The 25,236-nt window shown below is 40.8% G+C and overlaps 1 protein-coding gene across 1 annotated transcript in view; it reads left to right on the top strand.

The window, feature by feature from the left end:
- The first annotated feature begins 6,260 nt into the window (after positions 1-6,260).
- Positions 6,261-25,236, top strand: part of atrnl1b (attractin-like 1b) — a 62,866-nt gene continuing 43,890 nt past the window's right edge. Inside the window, exons 1-18 of the mRNA XM_086195176.1 lie at positions 6,261-7,392; positions 11,206-11,289; positions 11,533-11,646; positions 11,950-12,078; positions 12,419-12,627; positions 13,892-14,066; positions 14,547-14,634; positions 14,914-15,175; positions 15,786-15,969; positions 16,069-16,223; positions 16,486-16,570; positions 16,814-17,028; positions 18,378-18,496; positions 18,719-18,851; positions 18,994-19,181; positions 20,559-20,772; positions 20,857-21,048; positions 24,180-24,404. Coding sequence (XP_086051302.1) covers positions 7,142-7,392; positions 11,206-11,289; positions 11,533-11,646; positions 11,950-12,078; positions 12,419-12,627; positions 13,892-14,066; positions 14,547-14,634; positions 14,914-15,175; positions 15,786-15,969; positions 16,069-16,223; positions 16,486-16,570; positions 16,814-17,028; positions 18,378-18,496; positions 18,719-18,851; positions 18,994-19,181; positions 20,559-20,772; positions 20,857-21,048; positions 24,180-24,404 — 3,022 coding nt within the window. The 5' untranslated portion in view covers positions 6,261-7,141. The remainder of the gene's footprint in view (positions 7,393-11,205; positions 11,290-11,532; positions 11,647-11,949; positions 12,079-12,418; positions 12,628-13,891; positions 14,067-14,546; positions 14,635-14,913; positions 15,176-15,785; positions 15,970-16,068; positions 16,224-16,485; positions 16,571-16,813; positions 17,029-18,377; positions 18,497-18,718; positions 18,852-18,993; positions 19,182-20,558; positions 20,773-20,856; positions 21,049-24,179; positions 24,405-25,236) is intronic.

Here is a 25,236-nt window from a genome sequence, read left to right as displayed (position 1 = left end):
AACAGCGCTCTCCTCTTCTTCCTCATCTGCTGTTGCGCCGCTGCCGCACCCCCTCCTCCTCCTCCACCTCCACCTCCACCTCCTCCTCCCAGTCTGCAGCATCCAGACTGCAGCGACTACAAACCACACGGTTGCGCCTCCACAGAGGGGGATCTCCCGTTCTGACTCTCACTAATCCCATGAAAAAATAAGGAAGAGATGACTTATTACACCTAAATGCTTGTCACATGGGCGTCATCCAACTTTTAGAAGCAGTTCCTCTGCGTAAACATTTAAATGAGGTGCGTTAAAGTCCGTATAACATCGGAACGTTGCGTATTCCGTCAGAATTGGTTTAACTTTTTAACAGTTTAAACTTTTTTACACAATAATCTTTGTCAAATCACACTCGATTTTTTTTTCTTTCTCGAAACAGAAAGTTCACTACCTAAACAACCGCGCAACCCCGTGGGAGAACTGTGACCGGGTGGAGGTATGAGAGGAATGCCAAGCGAAGAACCATAACACACTCTAGAAAATGATTAAAACGCATGACGCGCATCTGAAGACGTAAACTCACTGCTTCTCACATACGTTTTGCTGTTGTTCGTGTCTTTTAAATATAAAGCTAAAGCCTCGTTAATTGATATTTGTTTTCATGCGTGCATGCGCGATTATGTGGTTGAGTAAAGGAGCGCTTCGTCGTGGTTTGTTACACTCGACATAAACTGGGAAACAGCAGGTGTTAGTCTTGGGATGTCATCTGATGTTGGTTAATGATAATTTAATAAAGGGAGTGGTTAAGCAGGACTACTTTTATTCGACTGGTGGAGCAAATAAACTGATCAGCTCATCAGGCAATGAGGGCAGGAACTGCATTCCAAATGTCAGATGTCACCACGCAAATCGTCCTTTTTTCCCCTGCTTTTCTTATCTGATCAGGAAGTTGGCCGCGTTTTATTGGGATGATAGGTCACTGCAATACACTCAGGTGACACAGAATATGTTAAACTTTATTATTCATGTCACACTTCAACCTTAACAGCGTTAAAGACAGTCTATCAACTCTCTAACCTTTGAGAGAGAGAAAAAAAAAAGAAGAAGAAGAGGCAAACAGAGAAAAGAAGCATTAACACCAGCTGAGTGCACCTGATGTCTTTGGACTGTAGGAACAGAAGTCCCATGCAAAAAATAGTGAAAGGACGGCCAAAACTCCTAGAGAGGGTGTGAACAGCACAAACGACCTCGCTTGAACTTGGCCGAGAAAAGACAAGTATATTTGAATGCACTTACTCAGCACATTGTCGTTTGATAAACTGTCACATATATAATCATGGTATCATGTCCTCATTTCCCCTCATTTTGTGGTTGAAGTGTTCATTATCCATTTCTATGAACATGTCACATGTAAAACCTGCCGCAAATTTAAAAAACAAAACAAAACAACAGGTCAAACTGAAGAATGCAGCACAACAAATAAAAAGCTAGACTGTGGGGTAGTGGTAGCACATGTGCCTTCAGAGGAGGTTTTACTTTTTTGTTTCCTTTCTCATCTTCTCTTACTTGATGAAATTGTCCTTGGTAATTATCGCATTTACAGCTTCAAAAGAAAGTCTGTCACCAACTCACTTAATCAGTTTGTCCTTTTTGATTCAAGACCGAAAAGCCTTTATTTGTTTCCTTGTGCAGGGAAACACTGATATTTTGAGAAAAAAAAAATAGTGCACACATGCTTCTCCACTTGCAGGTTTCTCTGTTTTATTCTCTTTGTTTTTTGCCAGAGAGTTCTCGCTGACAGAATTTATTGCTGTGCGTGATGTTTTGAGTTCAAGTCTCTTCCTCAGATTGCATCTTGAAATGTACAGAGGAACTATGGGTATTTAAGATTTTTTTTTTCACCCATCCCATTGGGGGATGGGGGGACGGGGGGCTGTAGGGGTTGATTGCGTTTTCATGTTCTTTCATCCACCTTTGATATGTCATGTTCCAGTAACACAGCCAATAAGACGACCTGAGATCTACACCCTTTCACCACCTGGCCTCCACCATGTTCTCATGACGCAGATGAGATGTCAAGAGAGTGACGAGTGCCTCAATAACTTCTGATGAATTTTCCCAGCTGCGATTTCAACCGATGACCGACGCGCGTCACAACTTTCTTCCGACAAAGATGCAAAAATGCTATAAATCCCCCTTTTGTGTCTCTCTGTTACTCATGAGCATTCAGGGGATTATCGTTACCGTGTAAGAATGGGAGCTACAAAAGAAACAATTTCCACTGGAGCCTGACTATTTTCTTATTAAATACTTACGTGTTGGGGGGTCAAATAGATTTCAGTGTTTTGTGTGCTGTCATAAGTTTTCTTTTCCAGGGACTTAAGCTCTATTGAGCACTAGTGCTCTAATCCCTGGAGAAAAAAAGGGGAAGCTTGTTTGTCCCTTGAGTTGAAAAGTAGACTTATCCATGTGGACTATGTTTTCTTATGATGAAATGAAACTGGTTAGCCTTCAGCACAGTGTAATGAAGCCTCTTAAAGGGCTAGATATCTAATGATATGTTGCCACGATTGACAATATAAGTGGGACTTAATTTGTTAAAAACAAAGGGGAAAAAGTAATTTCTTGTTGCCATCAGGTGGTGCTATGACTCAACTGTCAAAATATGATGGGTTCTTCCCTGGCCCACCAACTCTGGTGAAAATTTAGCTTGATAGTTTCTGCATAGTGTTGCTGACGGACATAAACACATGAGCATGACTCTCTCGGTGGCGGTACCACTAATCATATTAAAGATGAGAGGACCAACCAACCAATCATCATCACAATGACTGTCCTTTTCAAAATGTTAGACAGTGGCGCAGAATGTCAACTATAAAGCCAAGCAAAGGTCCTCAAGTATCACTTTTTTTCTTTCATTTTCTCTCTCAAAGCCTGTAAAACATCCAAACAATCGTCGGCCGACTCAAAAGCTGACAACCCGTCCGCTCTACTGCTCCGATGAGGATTGTTATAGTATTTGAACTTGGAGCAACTCGTATCAGTTAAAGCAGACGATTGGGAGTGAAACGTTTTCAGCTGCTTCTTAAAGTCTTCATAGCAGATGGAGTTGTCATGGGAACAGCACATCATATGACTAATAAATCACACTCTTGAAACAGCTGAGCAGTTAAACTCTGAGTTGAGGTTAAGAATTTTTTTTTTTTGCTTAATTTTTGTTGTTGTTCCAGAAAAAAACAACAACTTTCTATCTCTTTAAGGGAAACAACATACAGTCAGGTTTTCAAGCCAACAACAGGTGATGTCACAGCTATTTTACCCATCTTTCTCTTCACCCTCTGAGTGAATGTGAAAGTATGTGAATGTGAGTCAGGAACGATGGCTCTGCGTGAAGTGAAAACAAGGGTGGTCTGGCCTTTCTCTCCTCCACTCTTTCTTTGTCCACAGCAGACGGAGTGTCTTGTTCATCCAGCGGGGGAATTCCTACTGAGCAGCAGACCTTTGGAAGCCCCTATAAACTGTATGGGTGGTGTCAGGTCTGGAACATTCTGAAATAGGTGATTTAATTTCTCATGCTCACCCTTGTGTGTGTCAGAGGTATTTCTGTGTAGGTGTTGAGAAAAGGGAGCTCTCTCTTCTTTTTTTATTTTATTTTATTTCTTAAGTTGATCACACTTGAACTTTACTGGAAAAAGATTTTGAGTCAAAGGTGAGACTGTGAACTGGTCTGCTTTAGTCTTTTCTGTCGCTGATTGAACCACAAAGTGCATTCCTCAGCTGTGAATCAGAGGTCAAAAGTCACGGACTCGACTTCGAATTAGCACTGGACCCTTTCTGATTCCAGGGGGGCCTCTCGAATGTTTGCACACATATATAATCCAGCCAATCCCTCGAGAAGAAGTTGGCTTTTTTTCTGTTGTTGTTTAATCTATGCCTCCTTTCAATTTTACATCTGGGAACTTTCACAGACTGTAAGAACATTTGGACAGAAAGTACACCTTTTAAAAATGGCGTACAGCATAGACGTGTGCACCTGACTACACGGCAACAGGCAGTCCTGCAACTGGAGTTAAAGAGTGTTAAGTCATAGTGCAATAATATTGTTTTTAGTTCTTGTGCGATCAGGTTCATGTGGTGGAGAACAAGAGGCAGTTCCTGTGATTTCAAACTGTGTGTGAATGACTCATGTGGAGGCTGAGAAAAATGCTCAGTGTTGCTTAAATCTTCCCACCTTGGTAGATTTTATTTTGAGAACACTGGGAGGTCTTTATTTTTTGGTAGTCAGTCCTCATCACGATTATGTTTCAGATAAGACTTAGATGATAGTCAACTTTACAAAAATTATTCAAAATTGTACGTTTAAGTGTTACAGGACAAATGCCCTCCCAACATTAAAAGAAAAGTATGAAAACTTGATGTGTCAAGACTCTTTTTGGAAAATAGTGACTGACTTTTTTAAAAATCCTTTTTAAATGTTACATCACAAAATTATTTATGTGTTTTAAAGTGAACTTTGGTATTAAATTGGTATCACAATTTTGGCTAAGAACCTCTAAACAAAAACCCATTTGGTGTTCATTTAAAAACACAATCAAGTTTTTTTTAATGTAGCACTTCAAGTATATATATATATATATATATATATATATTCCTAAAAACAAAAGTCATGGAGAAAGAACAATCACTGCACCCCAACTGTCACCAAAATGTGACAAAACTGTGGTTTAAAAAGAGCTTCATGGTGTGAGTGAGCAGTTGCAGATAAAGAGAATGATGTGCAAAGTCCATTAAACTGTTTTGGTTGTGGTTCCTCAGCTGTCACACAACTGTCACAGCTCAGTGGAACAAGAACTGAGACATCATCGTTCATGTTCTTTTCCCATGAAGAATATCTATTATCAACTCTTTCTCCCATTTTTACGATCTTTTAGTAATTGTAATTACCCACAAAGTGTAACTACTGACAACAAAGCAATAGAAGGCCATTTGTTTTTAGCTCTCCTGATCCAGTTGTTTACCTAAGGAACCTACAGTATAAGTGCTATTTTTATATCCTCTGTGACGTTTGTGCCCCAATAATTTGCGTACACTTGCATCCAGGGATATTACTGTGCAACATTGCCATCTGCAGGCATAGATGCAGATGTATATGAAATGCTACATTCAGTGTTGAGCTGATTTGCACACAGGAAATTACCATTTAAGTTTTGTTCTCATAGGAAACATTAATCGTGGTCTCTGATACTAAAATGTAGAGGTGTCTCATCAATCGGCCCTCTTGTGTATGCAGGAAGGTTAGAAAAAGACACACATTTCCTTTCCCAGCAAAGACTTAAGAAAACTGCAAACCACAAACATAGTTTAGGGTCATTTTGGCAAAGAACTTACATCAGCACTTTGCAGTTCTTTATAAGAAAAACATGTCACGTAATGTGTTATATTGTAATCTGTGGACAACTGACTGTTGGAAAGAAAAAAAAACAAATAAAGTGTGATTTTTTTTTCAGGGTGAATTATGATTGAATAAATGATTGAAACAATTTAGTCCCACATCTGCTGGAGCAGCAGAAACTGTCAGTGGACACAGTAAATAGGCTGAAGCCCCATTTCTGAGTTAGCATTACTATTAGCCATGGTAGCTTTGCAAACTTTTGGTGCCATCTGTGGTACGATGGAGATTTTAGGTGCAGTGTCAATTCTCTGCAATCGATCAGGAAAGGAGTTTCAGGAATGTGTCTGACTCTTAAATAACATCACATAATTTGAGTTTTTTTTTCACAGTGAATGTTAGCACGACCCTAGTTCTGTTAACGCAGGGATTGATTGTTCTGGGGAAATTTATATTTGACTTTTCAGACTGTGTGCTCCCACACCCCTGTTGCTAGCATATTTTTGCTAACTAGCGGTCAACCATCCAGTGGGGGCTTGGAGCCCCGTATTAAATGCAGAGAGAGGGGGTATCTGTTTATATGGCTCTGAGAATGTTAACCTTGAAACCTATTCACCAAAAACAACATATTTTTTAAGAAAAAAATCTGGTAACCATGGCCCCAAGAATTCCATGGATAATTTAAATTTAATTCTGAGATGTTTTGTATTTCAAGTTCAAAGGTAAAAATAATGGTAAATGTGCCTCTGGGGTATTTAATTCCTGATCTTTAACTTTATTCCACTTTTCAGTGTCGCATAGTTTTTTTGTTTTGTTTTGGTTTTTTTTCCTGTGGGCTGGTGACACTGTACCTTTAAATAGAAACCGCTTCTAACGCGCATGCGCAAACTGTGTTTAGTTTTCTCCAACCTGAGGAACTGTCTGGAGACGCTGCGCTAGCAAACATCGCTGCCAGTTCTTACCATCTTTAGAGAGCAACTACAGCACTTTCCGCCTATGGAATACAAGGTCTCACCGCTACACAGTGCTGTTAACAACGTCTACGGCTCAAGGTGTTTAAATTGCTGAGGAAACCGGCCAGTTGGATCAACAACTGTTCAAATTGTTTGCTCAATGCCTCCAGTCGGCAAGAATAGCTCTCCGGTGCCCACATCACACCACATCCATGTTGACTGCGGCAGCCTTCGCTCCGGTTCCAGGGTTACAAACACCACTAACTCTTTGTTCTTCTGTGGGCAGCATCCGGCTAAATTGTAGTGGTTTGTGGAAGGACCATCGCACGATAGAGTATCCATCTCTCTTTCAGTCTGAAGGATTGTTTACGCTGTAAAATGGCTGCTGAAATGGTATTTAGAGGAGAGTGGTCATGAATCAATGCTGTAACGTTACATTACCCAGCAGAGGCCAAACTGCGGAGAAGCTCCATAAGCTAGCACATTATGCATTAACCAGTGATAGCACTCAACTAGCTGACTGTTTAAATAGCTTTATTCGATGCTCGGCTTTTTTTTCTAGCGTCTCTCAACAAGAGGTAGGGTGAAGGGAATTCCTCCCACTCCAAATCTATGCATGCGGATAACTAAGCTCGACCAAGTTCGCTAACATTTAGGCTGAAGCTTTGTATGCGGGCATATTTAAGCATTGATTTGATTATGCTTAGTACTCAACGAATATGCTGGACGTCTTTGTTATAAGTGGAACAGCCTAAGCAGCCGAGGGCATACCCCACAGCAGACCTAAAGGCCCCGGTCTTCGGCTTGGACGACCTGGATAAAAATGGATCCTGCTGGGAGATGTATGATTAAACTCTTCCTTTTTGGACCCAAAGTCGTCTCCCAAGGGGATCTACGGGGAATCAACAGATACCTGGTGGTCTATGTGTTGTTTTACTTGGTACTCCTCATTCACGGTTCCCCTGCGAAACCGTGTGACAAGAACTGCCTCTCTGGAAAATGTATCAACGGATCCTGCATCTGTGACCGAGGATGGGTTGGAGACCAGTGCCAACACTGCCAAGGGAGGTTCAAGTAAGTGGGCTCCAAATATATACTTCCAGAAGTTTAACTATGACCAGAGCTGGAGGACATACTCTGATCTGTTAGTGTCAGTGCAACAGTGTACAAATACTGCATTGCAACAAAAACCTTAAGTGAAAGTACAAAGTAGTACAGTGAAATGTTCTGTATCAGTTTCTCCAATTGAAATAGTTTTATAGGACGTGGTGAGGGTACGACTGAAGCCTCATCAGCGGCGTTTGAACTGATTTTATACTGATAAATTGATGGGGCTGATATTGGCCAACCACATATATACTTCCTTGTCAGTGTAATTGTTCCAACTTTTTCTTCTTCTTTTAAATTTTTTTTTAACTTTAAATATTTTGTCTCTGTTATATGCATTTCCTGATAATACTTGGGATCACTAGAAAAAGAAAATCATGTGATCTATCAATTTTAGTTTTTCCCCCCTGATATTGGTACCAGCATCGGGTGTCAAAATCCAAGCATCTTTCAAATTCTAGTTACCACAGTATTGGTTACTGGGTTTATATTAATATGGTGAATAATCTTGTCTCATTGTATATCTTTTTCTGAAGTGTTGGGTAACCCCAAAAATCTTGTATCAGTCAGATTACTTTCTCGATATTTCTAGGGACACTAGATCAAACCCAACTGGCAGAGGAGAGATAAAATAAGTAACTCAATTACTTAAGTTATTGTGTTTGGTCACATGTCCCCCATTGTCTGACTACAATTAGATCAGCTGCTTTCATTGTTTTATGCATTGTAATACTCCTTTTTCTAAACATTTAGAAACCTCAAGCAGACTGAGAATGATATTCAACACTGACGTTCCTGTTTTCCATCAGTTGGCAAACACATCCGCATGCACCAGCTTTCCGGAAGATAAAATGGAAGCAAAAAAAAAAAAAGAGAGGCAGCAGAAGCAAAACCAAAACCTATTATGTCTTTGTTTTACTTCACATACACAGATTTAGTGTGGGAAATTGCGTAAAGTTGGTTGAGTCAGCGAAGTGTCACAGAAGGAACAGAGAGTGACTAATTCTCAAAGTAAAGAAGCTTGAACTTGGTAATGCTTTAATTTCATCCCCAAAGTTGAATACGTTGATCATTTTGCTTTCTTAGACACCTATAATACATTTGTTTTGTGGATGTTTGGCGCATGATTCTCTTTCATGGAAGTCCTGGGGTGTTAATTTTGTGAGGTCTTCTGTCTCACACAAGAAGAAAACGAAGTGATTAAATGCCACTTCCTGGTACTATCCAGCATGCACGCGTGAGACTGGAACAGACAGCCGAGACTTTACAGCGCTCTGTTGTATTGACTTACTGTCTGAAGCTTTTTCATTGATTTCCAAAATAGGATCCTTGAATACCAAAAAAAATAAATAAAAAAAGAACAACCCACAACATTTTGCATTTGTCAGAGAACAAAACAACATCGTCACTGCGGGAAACAACTGCAACCAAGTGATTTTCCACTTCCCAGTCAGTCCATGTCATGGTGCTAACTACTAATATTGTCGTGAGTGAGTTGAGTTGTTTTGGGTAAGTGACCAAGTGTTTAAAATGACCAACAGCTAAACGTTCAAAGTGCATTGTAGTCATAATGTTGATATTGAAGCTGAACACACCTCTCAGCGCGCCTGATGCGTGTGAGGTTTTAGCGTGTCCTCGTCAATGGCTGTGTCAAGAAATAAGCTTCCGCCACTCAGACTCAAACAACTGGAATGTCCTGTTAGACGCGTAACAAACTGTGACATCCTAACAAGCTTGTTCTTTTGAAAGTCACAATGGCATCTCAAATTGAGTTAGTGTTTATGATGTATTATCCTTTCTGATTTTACATGCAGGATAAGCGGAACATTAGCATGTCAAGGTCAACAAGAACATACAGGTCCTTCATACATTTAGAGACTGAATCTGGCAGTGTATATTATCTGCAGCATGCGAATGGATTATTCTTGGGTGACAACACCACCCTCCCTCATAGCTGGTTGATCGCTGCTCTGCGGTTATGTCATTTTTACCTGCAGCAAGAACGTCATGTGTTCGGTGCCACTCGGAGGTTATGAAAAATTGTCTACAGCATTCTCTACAAATATTCTCCAACATTTGCCTTTTCTGTTGCGGTTATGAAATTGCACCTGGCTGACTTTGCGACTGTGGTTCAGTTAATTGTGCAGAAACAACTGTTGGTGCCTCTGATCCGGAGGTAATAGTCGGCGCATGTTTTTATCGCTTTAGGCCATCGTTACTTTGGACAGTGAGGTGTTGGAATCAAAAATATTGGCTTGTCTATTTCATATATTACTTTATTCACACACATACCACAATCATCTCGAAACAAAATCTTTTAAATGTTCGTCATGGACAAATGTGATTGATCAGACGTGGTATTTTGATTGCCTGAGAGCCATCGTTGACACACATCAAGACTGACAAATGTGAGATTGAGACTGTTTCACAGTTACACACAATTAATGGTCTTCGGAATGGAAATGAAATCACGTCTTGTTAAGTGTCTAAAACAATCTTCAACAAAGTCCAGGTAAAACAGTTCAGCTGATGAACTCTTCACCACCCTCCCATGTTGGGAAATCAACCACGACGGGGGCCGCCATTTGTCCAAGCTGACAGATAAAATAATAATGAAATATTTGTTTCATCTTGACATTTACATTTATTGTAGGAAAATGCATCATTTTGTGGAGAGAGATGATAGAAGTACCCCCCCCCCCACACACACACACACACACACACTCACCACCACCATCATCATTCTCAGTTTTCTCTTGAGTGCAGTTTCTGATGATGGGAGACAGTTATATGACAATGTCATCCATCACTGCTGGAGTCTTTTATGTGAAGAATACTTTGTTGTACTGTAGATTGCTTCCAGTTCTCTGTCTGGAAGAGACATGGACAGCAGAAGTGCTTTAATATTTACTCATTCACTCAGTAGCTGGGCACCAGACATTCTTTTTTTCTCCCTCTGCATTGAAATGAGATCTTAATTGGTAAGTTAGTCGGTGGATCCAACATAAGGACTTGCTCTCAAATTAAAAGCAGTAGAAACCAGAGGATTTCAAAGCAATTTTTTTTTATATATATATCTCTATACACAATGGGTAGCTGATGAACTTTTCCTCTGAATGTAGTTAAAGATACACAACATATTAACGTCATCTGCTCCCGGTAATTCTGAGCTGCTGATTCTGAACACGCCACTCTTTTTGTCCATCACAAAAGGATTCCATCGATAGACTGCATGTTATATTGATCTAAATGTGTCGTAGGATATTAGAACAAGTGGATAATGCTCAAAATTGACTCGCATACTTAAAATCGCATTTGTGTAACTAACTCAGCCTAATCCCAACTACTTACTGCTTTTTTTTTTGTATCTGCTGTGAACGATTGGCTTCATTTTTTTTCAGCTTTTCAAATCTGAAATGATATAGAAGGATATACACAGACATGAAATTCTGAACCAGAGAACATTTCTCGTCTGTCAGAGAATCACAAAAAATAAGATGCGGTCTTGTGGTCAGCGATGCTCTTGTTGCTTGTTCTTTAATGGCTTCTATCTTTGAGTACTGCTCATGTTTAAAAAAAAAAAAAAAAGAAAAAGCTATGACTTGGAGTTGGCAGCAGCCCAAGCGCTTCTCAGGTATTGTTTTATTACAGATTATTAATCTTGCATTCTTAACTTCAAACTGCCGTTTGTCTGACCCGACTGCACATTTCAGTGAGAATGTATTTTATAATTTTACTGGACACACTTTGACTTGTGCCGTCTCCTCTCTGACCTTTCAGGTTGACGGAGCCCTCGGGATACCTGACTGACGGTCCAATCAACTACAAGTACAAAACAAAGTGTACCTGGCTTATTGAGGGCTAGTAAGTACTTTGGTAAATGAGTCTGATCTGCCGAGGCTGAGCATTAACGGGCAAATTCAATTTTGCCGTGTAAACTGATGAAGTTAATCAACTTAATCGGAATGTTTGTGAAAGCGATGAGCATGGTGGAAGGACCTTGGTGTTGTTCATTGTCATGGCAACCACAGCTACTGAGAGGACTCATCCTGATGATGCTCATGTTGTCACTGAAGTATTTATTCTCTTGGTGTCTTCTCCCTACAGTCCAAATGCAGTACTTCGGTTACGGTTTAACCACTTTGCCACAGAATGTAGTTGGGACCACATGTATGTTTATGATGGCGACTCAGTATACGCTCCTCTGGTTGCTGTTTTCAGGTGAGATTTCAGGGCACAGTTGGTTTTAACAGAGCTATGAGTTGTATGCAGATTGGACACAATAAGAGCATGAGAGTGAATGGATTTCAGTCTTAGAGAACTGTGCGGATACAAAACAACACATTTGATTTTGTAACAGAAACTAGGTATCTGCTGTTAATTTTGCTATCTCTAAATGATGTTTATGTTTTGTCTTTACTTGATGTTATTAATGCTTGTTAGGTTTATAGTTACTATGTCTTACAAAATATGAGTTAAGAGAACGTAACATCAGTGCGTTGTCTTCTTTACAATTGTCTACAGTGGTCTTATAGTGCCAGAGGTACGGGGGAATGAGACAGTTCCTGAGGTGGAGACCACTTCAGGCTACGCACTACTACACTTTTTCAGCGATGCTGCCTATAATTTAACTGGATTTGAAATATTCTACTCGTAAGTAAATGCTCTGGGGTTTGCTTTTACCATAAGAAGTGAATGTTTTAATTTAACAGATTGTTAGAGGGAACATCTGTGATATAATTCATGTTTAATGAAATTATTCATTATAGAATAAAGTCAGTTGGCATTTAGGACAGTTTTTTTTCCCTCATGCTGCAAACATATCGTTCATTTTTTTCATCAGATGTAGAAAAGTATTGACCTGCTCAGCAGTTTTTCATCTGTTACCCACCCCATCTTTGCCAAACACTAAATAATTCTCACCAGTCTTCCTTAGGCAAGTACAGTTATTTGTATGGACTTACTGGCTAAAAGAAAACATCTCTATGTCCAGAATCAACTCTTGTCCCAATAACTGCTCTGGCCATGGCAAATGCACCCCTGGGAACTCTGCCGCCAGCAGAGTGTACTGTGAATGTGACAAGTACTGGAAGGGCGAGGCCTGCGACATCCCCTACTGCAGGAACAACTGCGGCAGCCCCGACCACGGCTACTGCGACCTGACTGGGGAGAAGTTGTGCGTCTGCAATGATAGTTGGCAAGGTCAGATGAACATGGTGATTTTAAATACAGTAAATAATCTCTCATTTAAGACTGTATGTGAAGATAGAAAATGTAACAGCTCCCCAGATATGAAGCAAAAAATATTAGCTTGGAGAGTGAGTGCAGCATGGGTCCTCTTACATGTCAAATACGTTTTATCGTATCAACATCATTCGTATACGTCTTAAAAAAGAAGGCATGATGTCATGATTGACAGCCACTCTCACTGAAGTTCTGGCACCTGCAGATTGCTGTTAGGGGTTTGAGTGTAAGAACATCACAAGTAGATGTAACTACTGTCAGCTGTTGTGCAGTAAACCAAACCTGCACGTTTGAATCTGGCGGGAACTCGACCCTTTGGCTTCACTACTGAGCAGATTCTTGTTCTGAATGACATCACCAGTCTAAGGTGGCAGCGATCTTCAAGGTGTGGGACTTGCGCCAAATACTAAAGAGGTTTCATGTGTGCATATTGATACGAGCAGATAAGAAACCTAATGAGCCCCAACAGATCAACGCAGATGTTTTCAGTATTCAGGGTTCCAGATGTCGTTATTAACAAATACTAAATTATGGAATAAGTTCAACTGCTAAGATGGGAGACAATTTAGTTTCACAAATTCTCAAATGACTTAATTTGTCAAACAATTTTGCTGAGCAACCACAAATTTTGTACTGGGGACGTTTAAAGGAAAATAGTGGAAATACCCTGCAGCAGTGATGCACGGCCATCTTCAAATAAGAGCATTGTGGAATTTTTTGTGGTGTAATATTTCATCATCTTGACTGGTTTCCAAGTGTGGAACACTGAGTGATGACTCATAAGTAACATGCTTGCCTTGTCACTCTTCCCATGTCTGCGATGATTTAATGCAGGAAGATGTCATGAAGACTGTGCGAGCAGACGAGTGTGAACAGTTGCGGTGTGTGGTAATGGTGATTGCGAACAAGCCTTGTGCCAGTGCGTTATTATGCACCTCCGGCTGGGGAACCAAACGCTTTCATGTGATGAAACTTGACAGAATCATTAGCGTAGGGGCGCGCGCTTCACTCACATACTTAAAAATATTCACACACCCCCATCTGCCTTGTCTATTTAAGGAGTGGTCATGCTACTGTGTGCTTCAGCATCAGAGAAATGTGGATCTTCACTGCAGCAATGAGTTTAGAAGTCTTCAGCCCTCCAGCACAACAATGCTGTTTATTTTTAACATTTGCCTTTAGCTGTAATTTAGCTTTCTTCCCGTTCTTTATGTCCCTGCAGGCCCAGACTGCTCTTTAACCGTACCTTCAACTGAGTCCTTCTGGGTCCTACCCAGCGTCAAGCCCTTTGGCACGTCACTCGGCCGAGCTTCCCATAAGGCCGTGGTGCAGGAAAAGGTCATGTGGGTGGTGGGTGGATACACGTTTAACTTCAGCTCCTTCCAGATGATTCTCAAGTAAGCCATAACACATTTGCTCTTCATTCAAATACATGATTGTTGTTTAATGATCATACACATACACATCCTTGAGTAGCCCCTTGAGGAAGAAAAAGTCAACCCGGCACATGTTCAGCTTTTTTCCTCTCACAGCGTGGAGCTTTTGAATTCTCGATAAATTCATATTTTTTCCCACATGGTGACAACTCTGCAGCAATGGCTCCCCTGCTGACTAATTTCCTGGCTCAGATTCCAATTGTTCCCTTCTTCATTGCATTGACAAGCTCACTCTGTTTGCTCGTTGTTGATTCACCACCAGGTGCTTCCACTCCAGTGGAAAATTCAGTGTAAATCACCAAATAGTTATGATGTAACCAGGTGGCGTGTTTTTGTTGGTGACAGAATGACTTTAGGTGGGAGAAAGCTGATCTTGGACACAGAGAGACCAAGCTAAAGATGTCAATTATTTGTTTAATGTTCTGTTGCTTTGCTGTGCAGCTACAACTTAGAGAGCGGCATCTGGAACACAGTTCCCATCAACAGTGGCCCCGTGCCAAGATATGGCCACTCGCTAGCTGCCTACCAGGTAATGCAAAATTACCTCAAAAAGAAGGAATTCAAAACAGTATTTCCAGTTTGAACACACGTCAGAACAAGCCATTTTCTTACCCTGCACAAAATAGCAACATCAAACATATCATAAAACACAGAGATTAGGAACTTTTTTTTGTCTTATGATCATATTAGAAGAAAAAATGGAGACTTTTACTAGAAGAAAGTAGTGAGGTCAGATCATACATGTGAATGTTTGTACAGACTGAACTTTCATCATGGTGGAGACAGTAAATCTGTCCTCTCCTCTCAGGATGATATCTACATGTTCGGTGGGAAACTGGAGGCCGGCTGGGCTAATGTGACTGACGAGCTGTGGGTGTTTAACATACCCAGCCGGACGTGGCAGCGGAGGAACCCCGCTGCCGGCCCTCCCGCCCAGGCTCAGATTTACGCCGTGGAGGGACACTCGGCTCACTGCGTTGTGCTGGACAGCGGGGAGGCCATTATGCTTGTCATCTTTGGCTACTCCCCAATCTACAGCTACATCAGCAACATTCAGGAGTATAATCTGAGTGAGTCGCATTTCCAAGATGAGAAATCTTGATATTCATTTTGGCAGCTGGTGATATCTTCTCCAATCACGTGGGGTGCCATTTTTGCAGTGTGGAGAAAGGTGTTTATCCTGAGCCTGAATTAAATGTTGAGCTCAATTTAAATTATATCAATTTTTAATGTGTTTTAAAGTACCAAGAGATTTTCCTGGCCACTGTAATGTATGAATTAACAGCTCATACCATTGGAAAAGAGATGACATGATCTCTGGATAAAGTTTTGATTGTAATATGCTCACATTCACAGCTTGACAAAAAGAGTGTTGCTGTTTTGTTTTTTTGTTTTTTTTTTTTCAAATAGCAGCAGCAGCAGTGAGGGGTAACTCACATGCTTGGAATGTTGTCGTTATTGAAAACTTGGCAGAAAAAGTTGTGGGTCCGAAAAAATTTAGTCAATATTTGGATACTAGAAGCTGGAAAGCATTCTGACATATTTGTCCGTCATCAGAGATATTTTCTATCAACAAACGATGAAAGATGAAGACAGTTTTTAGCATTTTTAGGGATAAAAGAAGAAGAATATTTATATTTTCTGTCTTAAAAGCTCTCTGTGTATGTGCCGCCATGTCAGGGTCCAATACCTGGTTTGTGCCTGAGACCAAAGGTGCAGTTCCTCAAGGAGGTTATGGCCACAGCAGCACATACGACAGCACCAGTGGAAGCGTGTATGTCCACGGAGGCTATAAAGCTTTGCCCGCCAACAAATATGGCCTTGTCGATGACCTTTACCGCTATGATGTTAACACACGGACATGGTGAATCAACACACCGCACATATGCTTCTTTGTTTTTTCGTTACACTCTCTAGTCTGTGTATTGGACACTGTGTGATTCATGTCCTTGACATGATCCAGGTTTATCCTGAGAGAGAGCGGCTATCCTCGGTACTTGCACTCAGCTGCACTCCTTAGCGGCACCCTGCTCTTCTTTGGTGGCAACACACACAACGACACATCGCTCAGCAACGGCGCCAAGTGTTTCTCTGCTGATTTCCTCGCCTATGATATCGGTAGGACTCACGTTGGTGTTGATGTTTACTCCAATAAAGAGCAGCTAATGAGATTTTATAGGGCTTAATTAAATTATTAATTGTTAACATTTAAGCATTTCAGTTTTGCTTTTTTTGTTAGTGCATGCATCTTTATATCCATGTCATCAGGATATATATGACAGAACCAGTAATTGTAAATGCCACATACTGAAAAGAACTGATAACACAACGTTCCTCTGTAAATAGCCCCTTAAACGCAGTATAATTATGTTTTTGGCAGCCTGCGATGAGTGGATGCTCTTGCCTAAACCCGACTTGCACCGGGACGTCAACCGCTTTGGACACTCTGCTGTGGTCAGCAACGGGTAAGCACTGGACAAACGCTTCAGCTAATGAAGTGTTTTCAACTTGGTGAGGATTCTTCTGCCATTCTGCTGCAGAACAAAACTATGCAGTGTTCCCACAAGATTTCATCTGCCTTTCATTTTGTTCATACTGTTTTTTTTCTTGTGTCTTATGAGTAGTTTCTCCAAATTTATAATGATAACTTAACAGATCTGCTGTTTTTATTGAGTTCCTTGCGGTTTGCCCTCTCTTGTCTTCACAAGGTCCATGTACGTGTTTGGGGGCTTCTCCAGCGTCTTGCTCAATGATGTGCTACTATACCGACCCCCCAGCTGCCAAGCCTTCTTGGCAGAGGAGTCATGCACAAAAGCTGGGCCAGGAGTCCGCTGCATCTGGAGCAGAGGCCACTGTTTGCCCTGGGAACCCAGCATGAGTAATGGAAGCCTCAGCCCTGCTCCATTCTGCCCCCCTAAAGCTGGTGAGGAAGACGACCAGTTCAATAGTACAGTAGATGATGAAAGAAAGCACTCAATAGCTGTTTTGTATTCAGGAAAAATACCAGAAGAATCCACTTAAACTAAATATATCTGTTGTCTACATAAGAAAATGGACACATGCCTCATTTTCAGACTCCGAGGCTCAACAAGAAGAAGTCAGATTATATTGCAGTTAATGAGAAAAGAGTTTATGGTCTTAATGGCTATTTCCAATTTCTCAATTACAGGATGATGTCAATTTTATTAATTATGGTTCCTGTTTATAGTGAAATAGATTATAATGGGGGGTGCTAGAGTACGAGAGTAGATTGTATTTGACAAGTCACGACCACGGCAACGCTTGTGGCAGGAGTCCACAATCACCAATAGGCAACATCAATAGGTAACATCATTGTGGCTTTGTCGACTTCCCCTATACATTCTCTGACAGGAATATACATATCAGCTTACTATGAGTCACTGTGTTGTCCTTAAAGAAAGAAAGAGTGAGATGTATACTTGAAACTCCTTACTCTCATGAAGGTTCTTCCTCATTTTGCCCTTATAACCCCCCCCAAAAAAAATCATTCCCGAACCATCCAGGAATGTTACATTGTCTCCCACATTGAGCAGACAGCAGCCTGCCACACAGCAAAAAAAAAAAAAAAAAAGACCAAACAGCAGCGTCCCTGGTTTGCTTTCTCGCAAGACTGCTAATTAACTGTTTAGCTGCAGCATATTAAACACCATGTTAACATACCTGCAAATGTCACCTTGAACCTGCTCCGTGCCTCTGTGCTCTTTGGCTTCAGAACACCGTCTACACAGCACTTGTAGCTGCAGTCGTTTGTTCACGGTGTCTTTGTTAACGCAGCGCTCTGGCAGGCTGTCAGCTCCTGTCAATTAATCAAGACAACAACACATCCCTCCAGCCAGCTGAGACTGGGTGAGAGGGACGACTAAATGTTTTTTTCAGCTCGACTTCAATTTAAATAGCAGGTCAACAGGTACAGATATAGTGGTTTGGAAAGGCTGGTGGGTCCAGTAATAAGTTTTGGGCTCAGAGCTTTGATTTTTGTTGGATTCTTCTCCTTCAAATCTGTGAAAATTGAAGTGGCGATCAACTTGTTTCTTTCCAACTCATCTGCTCCTCAATACCAATGTGACAACAGAGAGATGTAGTTTTATGTAAAATGAAAGGTAGAATGAGTTACTTTCTTTCTAAGAATACCAATGTGAACAAATACTCCTAATTAGGCCGTTAAAGAACGTGGACCATATACACACACACATCACACTCTCTCTCTCTCTCTCTCTCTCTCTCTCTCTCTCTCCCCCTTTCTCTCTGCAGTCACAGTTGACGAGCGATGCTATAGATTCTCTGACTGCGCCAGCTGCACAGCCAACACCAACGGGTGCCAGTGGTGCGATGATAAGAAGTGCATATCTGCTTCAAGCAACTGTACTATTGTGAGTGGTCCAGTAGGGGGCATCAGAGCACTTCTGAATCACTAACTCACACTCTTAAGAAGCCTGCACACACAATTTTTCTGCATGGTGTAAAAACATCTGATGTTGGATGTACACTGTACACATATTTTCTGTTGTATTTGAGGTCAAACAGAAGTGCTTTATTTACTGAACTGTATAAACCGTCTGTTAATGTGGCTCCTCTCTCTATTCCTGCTGCAGAACGTGAAGAATTTCACTGATTGTCCAGTGCGAAATGAGCAGGTATGCAGCAAACTGGCCAACTGCAAGAGCTGCTCGCTGAATCTCAACTGTCAGTGGGACCAGAATCAGTCAGAGTGCCATGCCTTGCCTGGTAACAAAATACACAATTTTACATACCATTTTATTATATGATCTTATTTGAATGATTGTCTTATTATTAATGGTCAAAGTACTTGTCTCTATAAATGCAAGAAGAGGCATATTTTCAGTGACATCTTGTTTCCTCCCTGCAGCCCAGCAGTGCAGTGAGGGATGGAGCCAGGTGGGGGAGGCCTGCTTGAGGATCAACTCCAGCCGAGAGAGTTACGACAACGCCCAACACTACTGCAAGAACCTCAACGGAAACATTGCCTCGCTCACCACCTCCAAACAGGTGGACTTTGTGCTTGAGGAGCTGAAGAAACTGCAGCAACAAGACAAGGTAGCTGTACATCAATAAGCGCCAGAAGTAAAACAATTTAATCTGTGATTAAAAAGTTTTCGGAGTCGGTCAGAAATTGTTTGTAGTTTGAATAACTTTGTATTTCAGACACAAGGAGGGAACGGTGTCATATTTTTCTGGCTAGTTGAGCCTGTCGATAGCACTGATGAGTAATTCATTCTGACATGATTTTCTCCTCATCAGTTTTGTACTTGTGTGCAGCTCCGAGTCATTTCTAGACCGTGTAATATGCCTTCCAACCATTTTTCATCAAATAGTTTTCCACGAATTGGTGCCACAAGCTGTATGGTTTGTTTTTGATTGTGATGCTGTTACCTGTAGACAGCTTTACACAGGTAACACAGTTCCTCAACAATGGGTGATTACAGTTGAAGTTCTTATTAATCATTTAGGCCCAAAAGATGGTAAAATAGTGCCCAAATTTATAATTACCTGAGTAGCCTTTTAAATGGGAGAGGGATTTGATGCAATGTTAACAGCCAGAGATTATATTCTTTTAGCATTGTTTGAAAAAAAAAAAAGTATAATTCAAGCATTCGACCCACAAACTTTTGCTAGAATGCTGCTTGTTAGGAGATGCTTGGCAGCACAGCCAGTCTAGTTTTATGCTGAGCAGAGAACTGGACCATGCTCCGTGAGTCTGCAAATCCATCACTGTCTGTACTCAAAATAATAAGCACTAATGGAATCTAAATGAGTGGCTGCTGAGTTGGATTTACATTTATTTATTTATTTATTTATTTTCAGGGTGGGGTGTTGTGTATATTTAAAACAATAAAAAAAAATTATGAAAAGTCCAGTGCTACACTTTTATCCGTAGTATTCAGTTCACCCATCAATAAAACTGAGACTCACAGAATCTGAGATAAGGACCATTTGTTCACAAAAATATCGTAATAGTCGAAACGACATTGTTATTCAAGTGTCTTTGCGTCAAATGTAACTAAAAATTCGCCTCCTTTTAGCCACAGCTACGTAACCTCCTTGCACTTGGAGAAAATGGAGGAGTCTACTGATGATTAGCATTTAGTCATGCTTGCTGTAGTTATTAGAATATAATTTGTTGTTAATCTGCTGGGTGGAAACTCACCTGTTTGTTTCAAACACAACCTTGATTTACCATTTCCTGTCATTTTGCCATTATATTAAAAGTTGAATCCTCAAGGCAAATTGGGAATCATCTGTGAAATTATTTTCAGTCGTTTTTATAATGGCATTCTTGCTTCCCCAGTGTTACTGTTAACAACCATTTATTTCTTAAATGGTATGAAAACAAAGGCAAAGTTCTGGTATTTTATCCTCCATTTAAATACCCAGTGGTTACAGGCTGTTGTGTGTTAAACTTTCTCCCCACAGCGTCTGTCTCCTTGGGTGGGCCTGAGGAAAATTAACGTGTCATACTGGGGTTGGGAGGACATGTCGCCCTTCACCAACAGCAGCCTGCGCTGGCTGCCTGGTGAGCCCAGTGACTCGGGCTTCTGTGCCTACCTGGAGGAGCCCCAGGTGTCGGGCCTCAGGGCTAATCCATGCACTGCTACCGCTCATGGGCTCATCTGTGAGAAAACTACTGGTGAGAAAGATGCATTAATCCATGAAAAAAGATGAAAACACTTCATAATGACACAATAATTACAAATCCTCTTCCTTCCATCAGGAAACCCCAATCAGAGTGCCCGTCCAGCTTGTAAGAAACCCTGCTCTCTGCACACTACCTGCGCTAACTGCACGAGCCAGGCTATGGAGTGTATGTGGTGTGGCAGCGCCCAGCGCTGTGTCGACTCCACAGCCTACGTGATCTCCTTCCCCTATGGCCAGTGCCTGGAGTGGCAGACTGGAGATTGTGTGGGTAAGTGTCTTTTTCTTACCACTCATCTAGACTTGGCTTCTTAGAGTCTTTAGCTTTGCATTAAGGCTGGTTAGCAATAAGCTTCCCCAGCAGTCAAAATTCATCAATGAGGAAAAGAAGGATAATAGAGAAGAATAGCTTATAGTGGAAGGTCTTTGTGGGGGTTGTATTAGTTTCCTCTTATTGGATTTGAAAGCTGGTTTTGGGTTGTAATGGCCAGTTAGTTGCACAAATAGTCACCTTAACTGTTTGATTTCCCCATTGACCAAGCTGCAAATAGACTCTTAGAAGGCTTTGAGTGTTTTAAAGACAGTCACGCTTCAAGGAACAATACAGAGATGGCTACAAATAACTTTCTCTGAGTGAGAAGGGCAGCAAATGGAGCCGGATCACAATGTTTCGGGAGGGGAAACAGTTTAGGAATGAAGTCAGTGGAATCTTTTTCAGTCGGGCAGTTTTCAATCACGGAGGTGTTGTTGCTGTTGTGCTGAAAAATTGACTTCTTGTAGTGTCATTTTATTTTAATATGAATGCCAGCGTCTGATATTAATGCATTTTACACCTCTATAGAAGTTCACTGGTTATTAGGTATTCAGATAAAACAATAAAAAAAAAAAAGCAAGGAAGCATGCAGTAGCTTCACTGAATAAAAACCCATTAACATACTTAGAAATGGTCCTCGCCTCGTGGTGAATCTTTTACAGTTTAGCATATTTGGTTTTCACTTTTTGAATAGATTCCTCATAACATCAGTACTTCTTGATGAACCCCAAAACAGATTAATATCTTGTTTTTAAACAATAGCCGGTTTTTGAAGTAGTGTTTTCTAATCCTGTGTCACGATGTAGAGAGAAAATTCTTATGTAATATTTTTTGTCCCAATAGAAACTTGGTTTGAGCCACTTAAACCTCAATATTCAAGTACAGTCTTAAGTCCTAGAATACATACAAGTACATAAGGGCAATTTTTGAGGTCTGACTGTTTTTGTTTGACCTAGTTGTTCTTCTTAATACACAAAAATATTTGGTACTTTATTGAACAAGCAAGACAGCAAAAAGGTTGGATTGGATAGTTTAAGAGATGGAATAATATCTTTGAACAACGCATCTGTTTCCATGTTGTTTTTTATTGGGAATAGAATAATGACACAATAAGTACAGAAGTGTGTTTACAGCGCTGAGGGTGAGTGCAGTTTCCTAGGAAGATATAGGAATTATGCTCATGATTATATCATATAACCTCTTAGTTTGTGTCAGACTTTTCTGTACCCTGGCTATTATGCACATCTGTCTTGAGGAAATTGGCGTGAAGGGCAAAGAAGGTCGTCCAGAACAGTCTCTGTCTATTCTTTCTGTTTATACAGTCTGACGTAGCTCATTGAGTCTGAGTTTCAATCGCCTCTCCTCCAGTGAATTATCCACTTCAGCTCTTTATGCCTCATTTTTAGTGTTTAGAGATGTTTGCTTCAGGCCGAGTGCACGACTTAAATGCCCTAAAATCCATAACCTGGGATGGAATACTCCAAAGTACCATTGTCTGTCTGCAGGGGGGCTTTCAAAGGGCTTCTTCTGCTGAACTGCGTTAGCATAAGCACATTTAATACAAACTAGTAGTTCGTTGCTTTGCTGTGGGCCTGCTGGTAATTTATGGCCTTGAAAAGCAGTTATGATGAAATCCTCCTGTCGCTAAATTAATAATTCATAATACTTCCTTACAGCCAAAGCTTACCAGATCAAACGGTCAAACCTTGCACATGGTCATCTGGGCTATCAGTAAATGTGTCTTGGTCCCATGAAGGTGTCTGATAAATGTCTGTATGCTTTTAGTTCAAACAGAATTTAAAACTTTCCTCATAACGTTTTCCTCCTCTTTTATATGAGGACAATCCTTTTTCAGTTCATCTCTCTGATACAACCTCACATGCTACAATAATGATGTGATATATTAAGAGATTTAAAATCTAAAATGTACCTGAAAGCTTCCATAAATTAATCTTCCATGTTCCACAAAAGCATTTTTCTCTAGACAAGGCTTCTGTTTATTATGCGTACGACTGTTAGCACCAGATGAAGCACGACTTGTTTTGCTGTTTGCACCCAGTTGTAATCACCATGCAATTTATGTAACTGCTCCAGGCATCAGATTTTGTTGTTCATGTTTATTTATATATTGATATATCTGTCAAAATACATGCAAATGATTTGGATTTTTGCTTTAATGGCTGTTTTTTGGGGGGGGGGGGGTCCAATTTGCTTTTGTTATTATTACGGAAAGACAAACTACATCCTCCAGCTTTCTTCAAATGGTACGTTCCAGAGAAATCTGCCACTTAAGGCTCTGTCATCAAAACAAACTTAAATGGCCTTACTTTGTACTGATTGCTCTTGTGTTGTCATGGTTTCACATCCATTAGCAGAACAGCTAGAGATTTGTTTGATATAAACTGAGGTAAAAGCACTCACTGCTTGTCTCCTTAAAATAGTAGTGGCATTTTTTTTTTCTCCCCTTAAAGTGTCTCGTCTGGCAGACAAGTGGTGACAAGTGGTGAAAACTTCTTAAGCAATTTAATAGCTAAAAAGTTTGTTCCCCTGCCGACAAAACAGCATCGCTCCCTTGGGTTTTGTGAGTTTAGAGTGAAGGGGGTAACATCACACATCACATTTAAGCTTTGCTAAAATCTTCACCCTTTCAGCAGCTCTGCTCAAACACTCAATCTGTGACTTTTTCCTCCCTCAACTGTTAAATACTAAAGGCTCGATTCTTATCTTATCTGCTCAAATCTGTCGTGCTGACACCTTGGCAGATAAGCACTTTATGTTTCAGTTTACAGCACATTAGCGCACCTTAATCTGCAGGTCCTGTTGAAGGCTAAGAAATGGCTGCATTTTGGAGGAAAAAAAGAAAATCCTCTTCTTCGAGCTATAATTTTTGCAGAAGCTGTCCGTTGCTGCTGTTTACCATTGTGAATGCAGATGTTTGTTTCAAGGTGACCTGGGTAAATAGATGTTACAATGAAAAGAAATGAATGTGAACAACAAAACTAGGTTAGACTGACAGAGTTGGAATCATTCTAGAATGGAGTCAAAGAGGGCAGTGCCAACCGGCATCTCACCCTTCTCCTCCCCTTCAGCCCAGAACTGCTCAGGTCTGCGGACGTGTTCTCAGTGTTTGGAGCAACCCGAGTGTGGCTGGTGCGGAGATCCCAGCAGCACAGGAAAGGGCCTGTGCATTGAGGGTTCGTACCGGGGGCCCATGAAGAGACTGGCCAAGCAGAGCCATTCCAAAGACATGAGCTTGGAGCCTGGCAGCTGCCCCAAAGACAAAGGCTACGAGTGGGCCTTCATCCACTGCCCTGGTGAGACATCCACTTCCTGTCTACTGAAATTCCAGAACTTGTGTCATAGGTGCATCTCCATGAAAGGGTCTTTCTAAATATTGACCATAACATCTTATGTTAAAGATGTTTTTTATCAAGGGTTCTTGTTACAACACCCATATGCAACTAATCCGTCCCTGGTGACTCTCTGCAGCAGCAGGCTAACAGTGTGATCAACCACGTCATGTAATCTGATAATATGCACGCTGCAAGTTGTAAAGTGAGAATGCGAGGAGTGTTTAGTGATGGTACCGATAGAGCAAAAACATCAAGGGAGATCTCATTTTTTATGATTAGTTGACGTCAAGAAGTCATGTGTATATACACTATATAAAGGTTTTTTTCTGCTAATGGGTTTGAGGCTGTAGGCCTGAAGCTCAGTGTCTTTGACAGTTTCTGAAAAGATTTTCTTTTACGCTCAGATTCTGTTGCTTTTAGGATCACACGTTGTCCATCCCACACTCTTTTACTGTATTTACATACAGATGGAAAGTCATTTGATCGTGAGTTCAAAAAGGAGAGTTGCTGTTTTGTGTTATTTTTTTTAGAACTGCAGAGTTTTAGTGTTTGCACCATCACCATCGTGCAGAATTGAGTGCACAGATGCACAGCTGACCCCTGAGTGGCGTCTGCAGTAACATTCCCTTGAGTTCACTGAACTGGCTGAAACATGAAATTAATCTTAAAATTACACATTGAAGTTGCATCTAACACTGAATTGAATTAGTGAGGGTAATTTTAGTAGAGTAACTAACATCTAATATACACAATAGTGTCTAAACTAGCAGAATTTTGTCTCTTGACCTTTAAA

Source organism: Aulostomus chinensis, chromosome 23, assembly GCF_037954235.1.
Source record: "Aulostomus chinensis isolate RoL2024-O1b breed Wild chromosome 23, RoL_Achi_v1.0, whole genome shotgun sequence".
NCBI lineage: Eukaryota > Metazoa > Chordata > Actinopteri > Syngnathiformes > Aulostomidae > Aulostomus > Aulostomus chinensis.
This window is presented reverse-complemented; position numbering and strand designations above follow the sequence as displayed.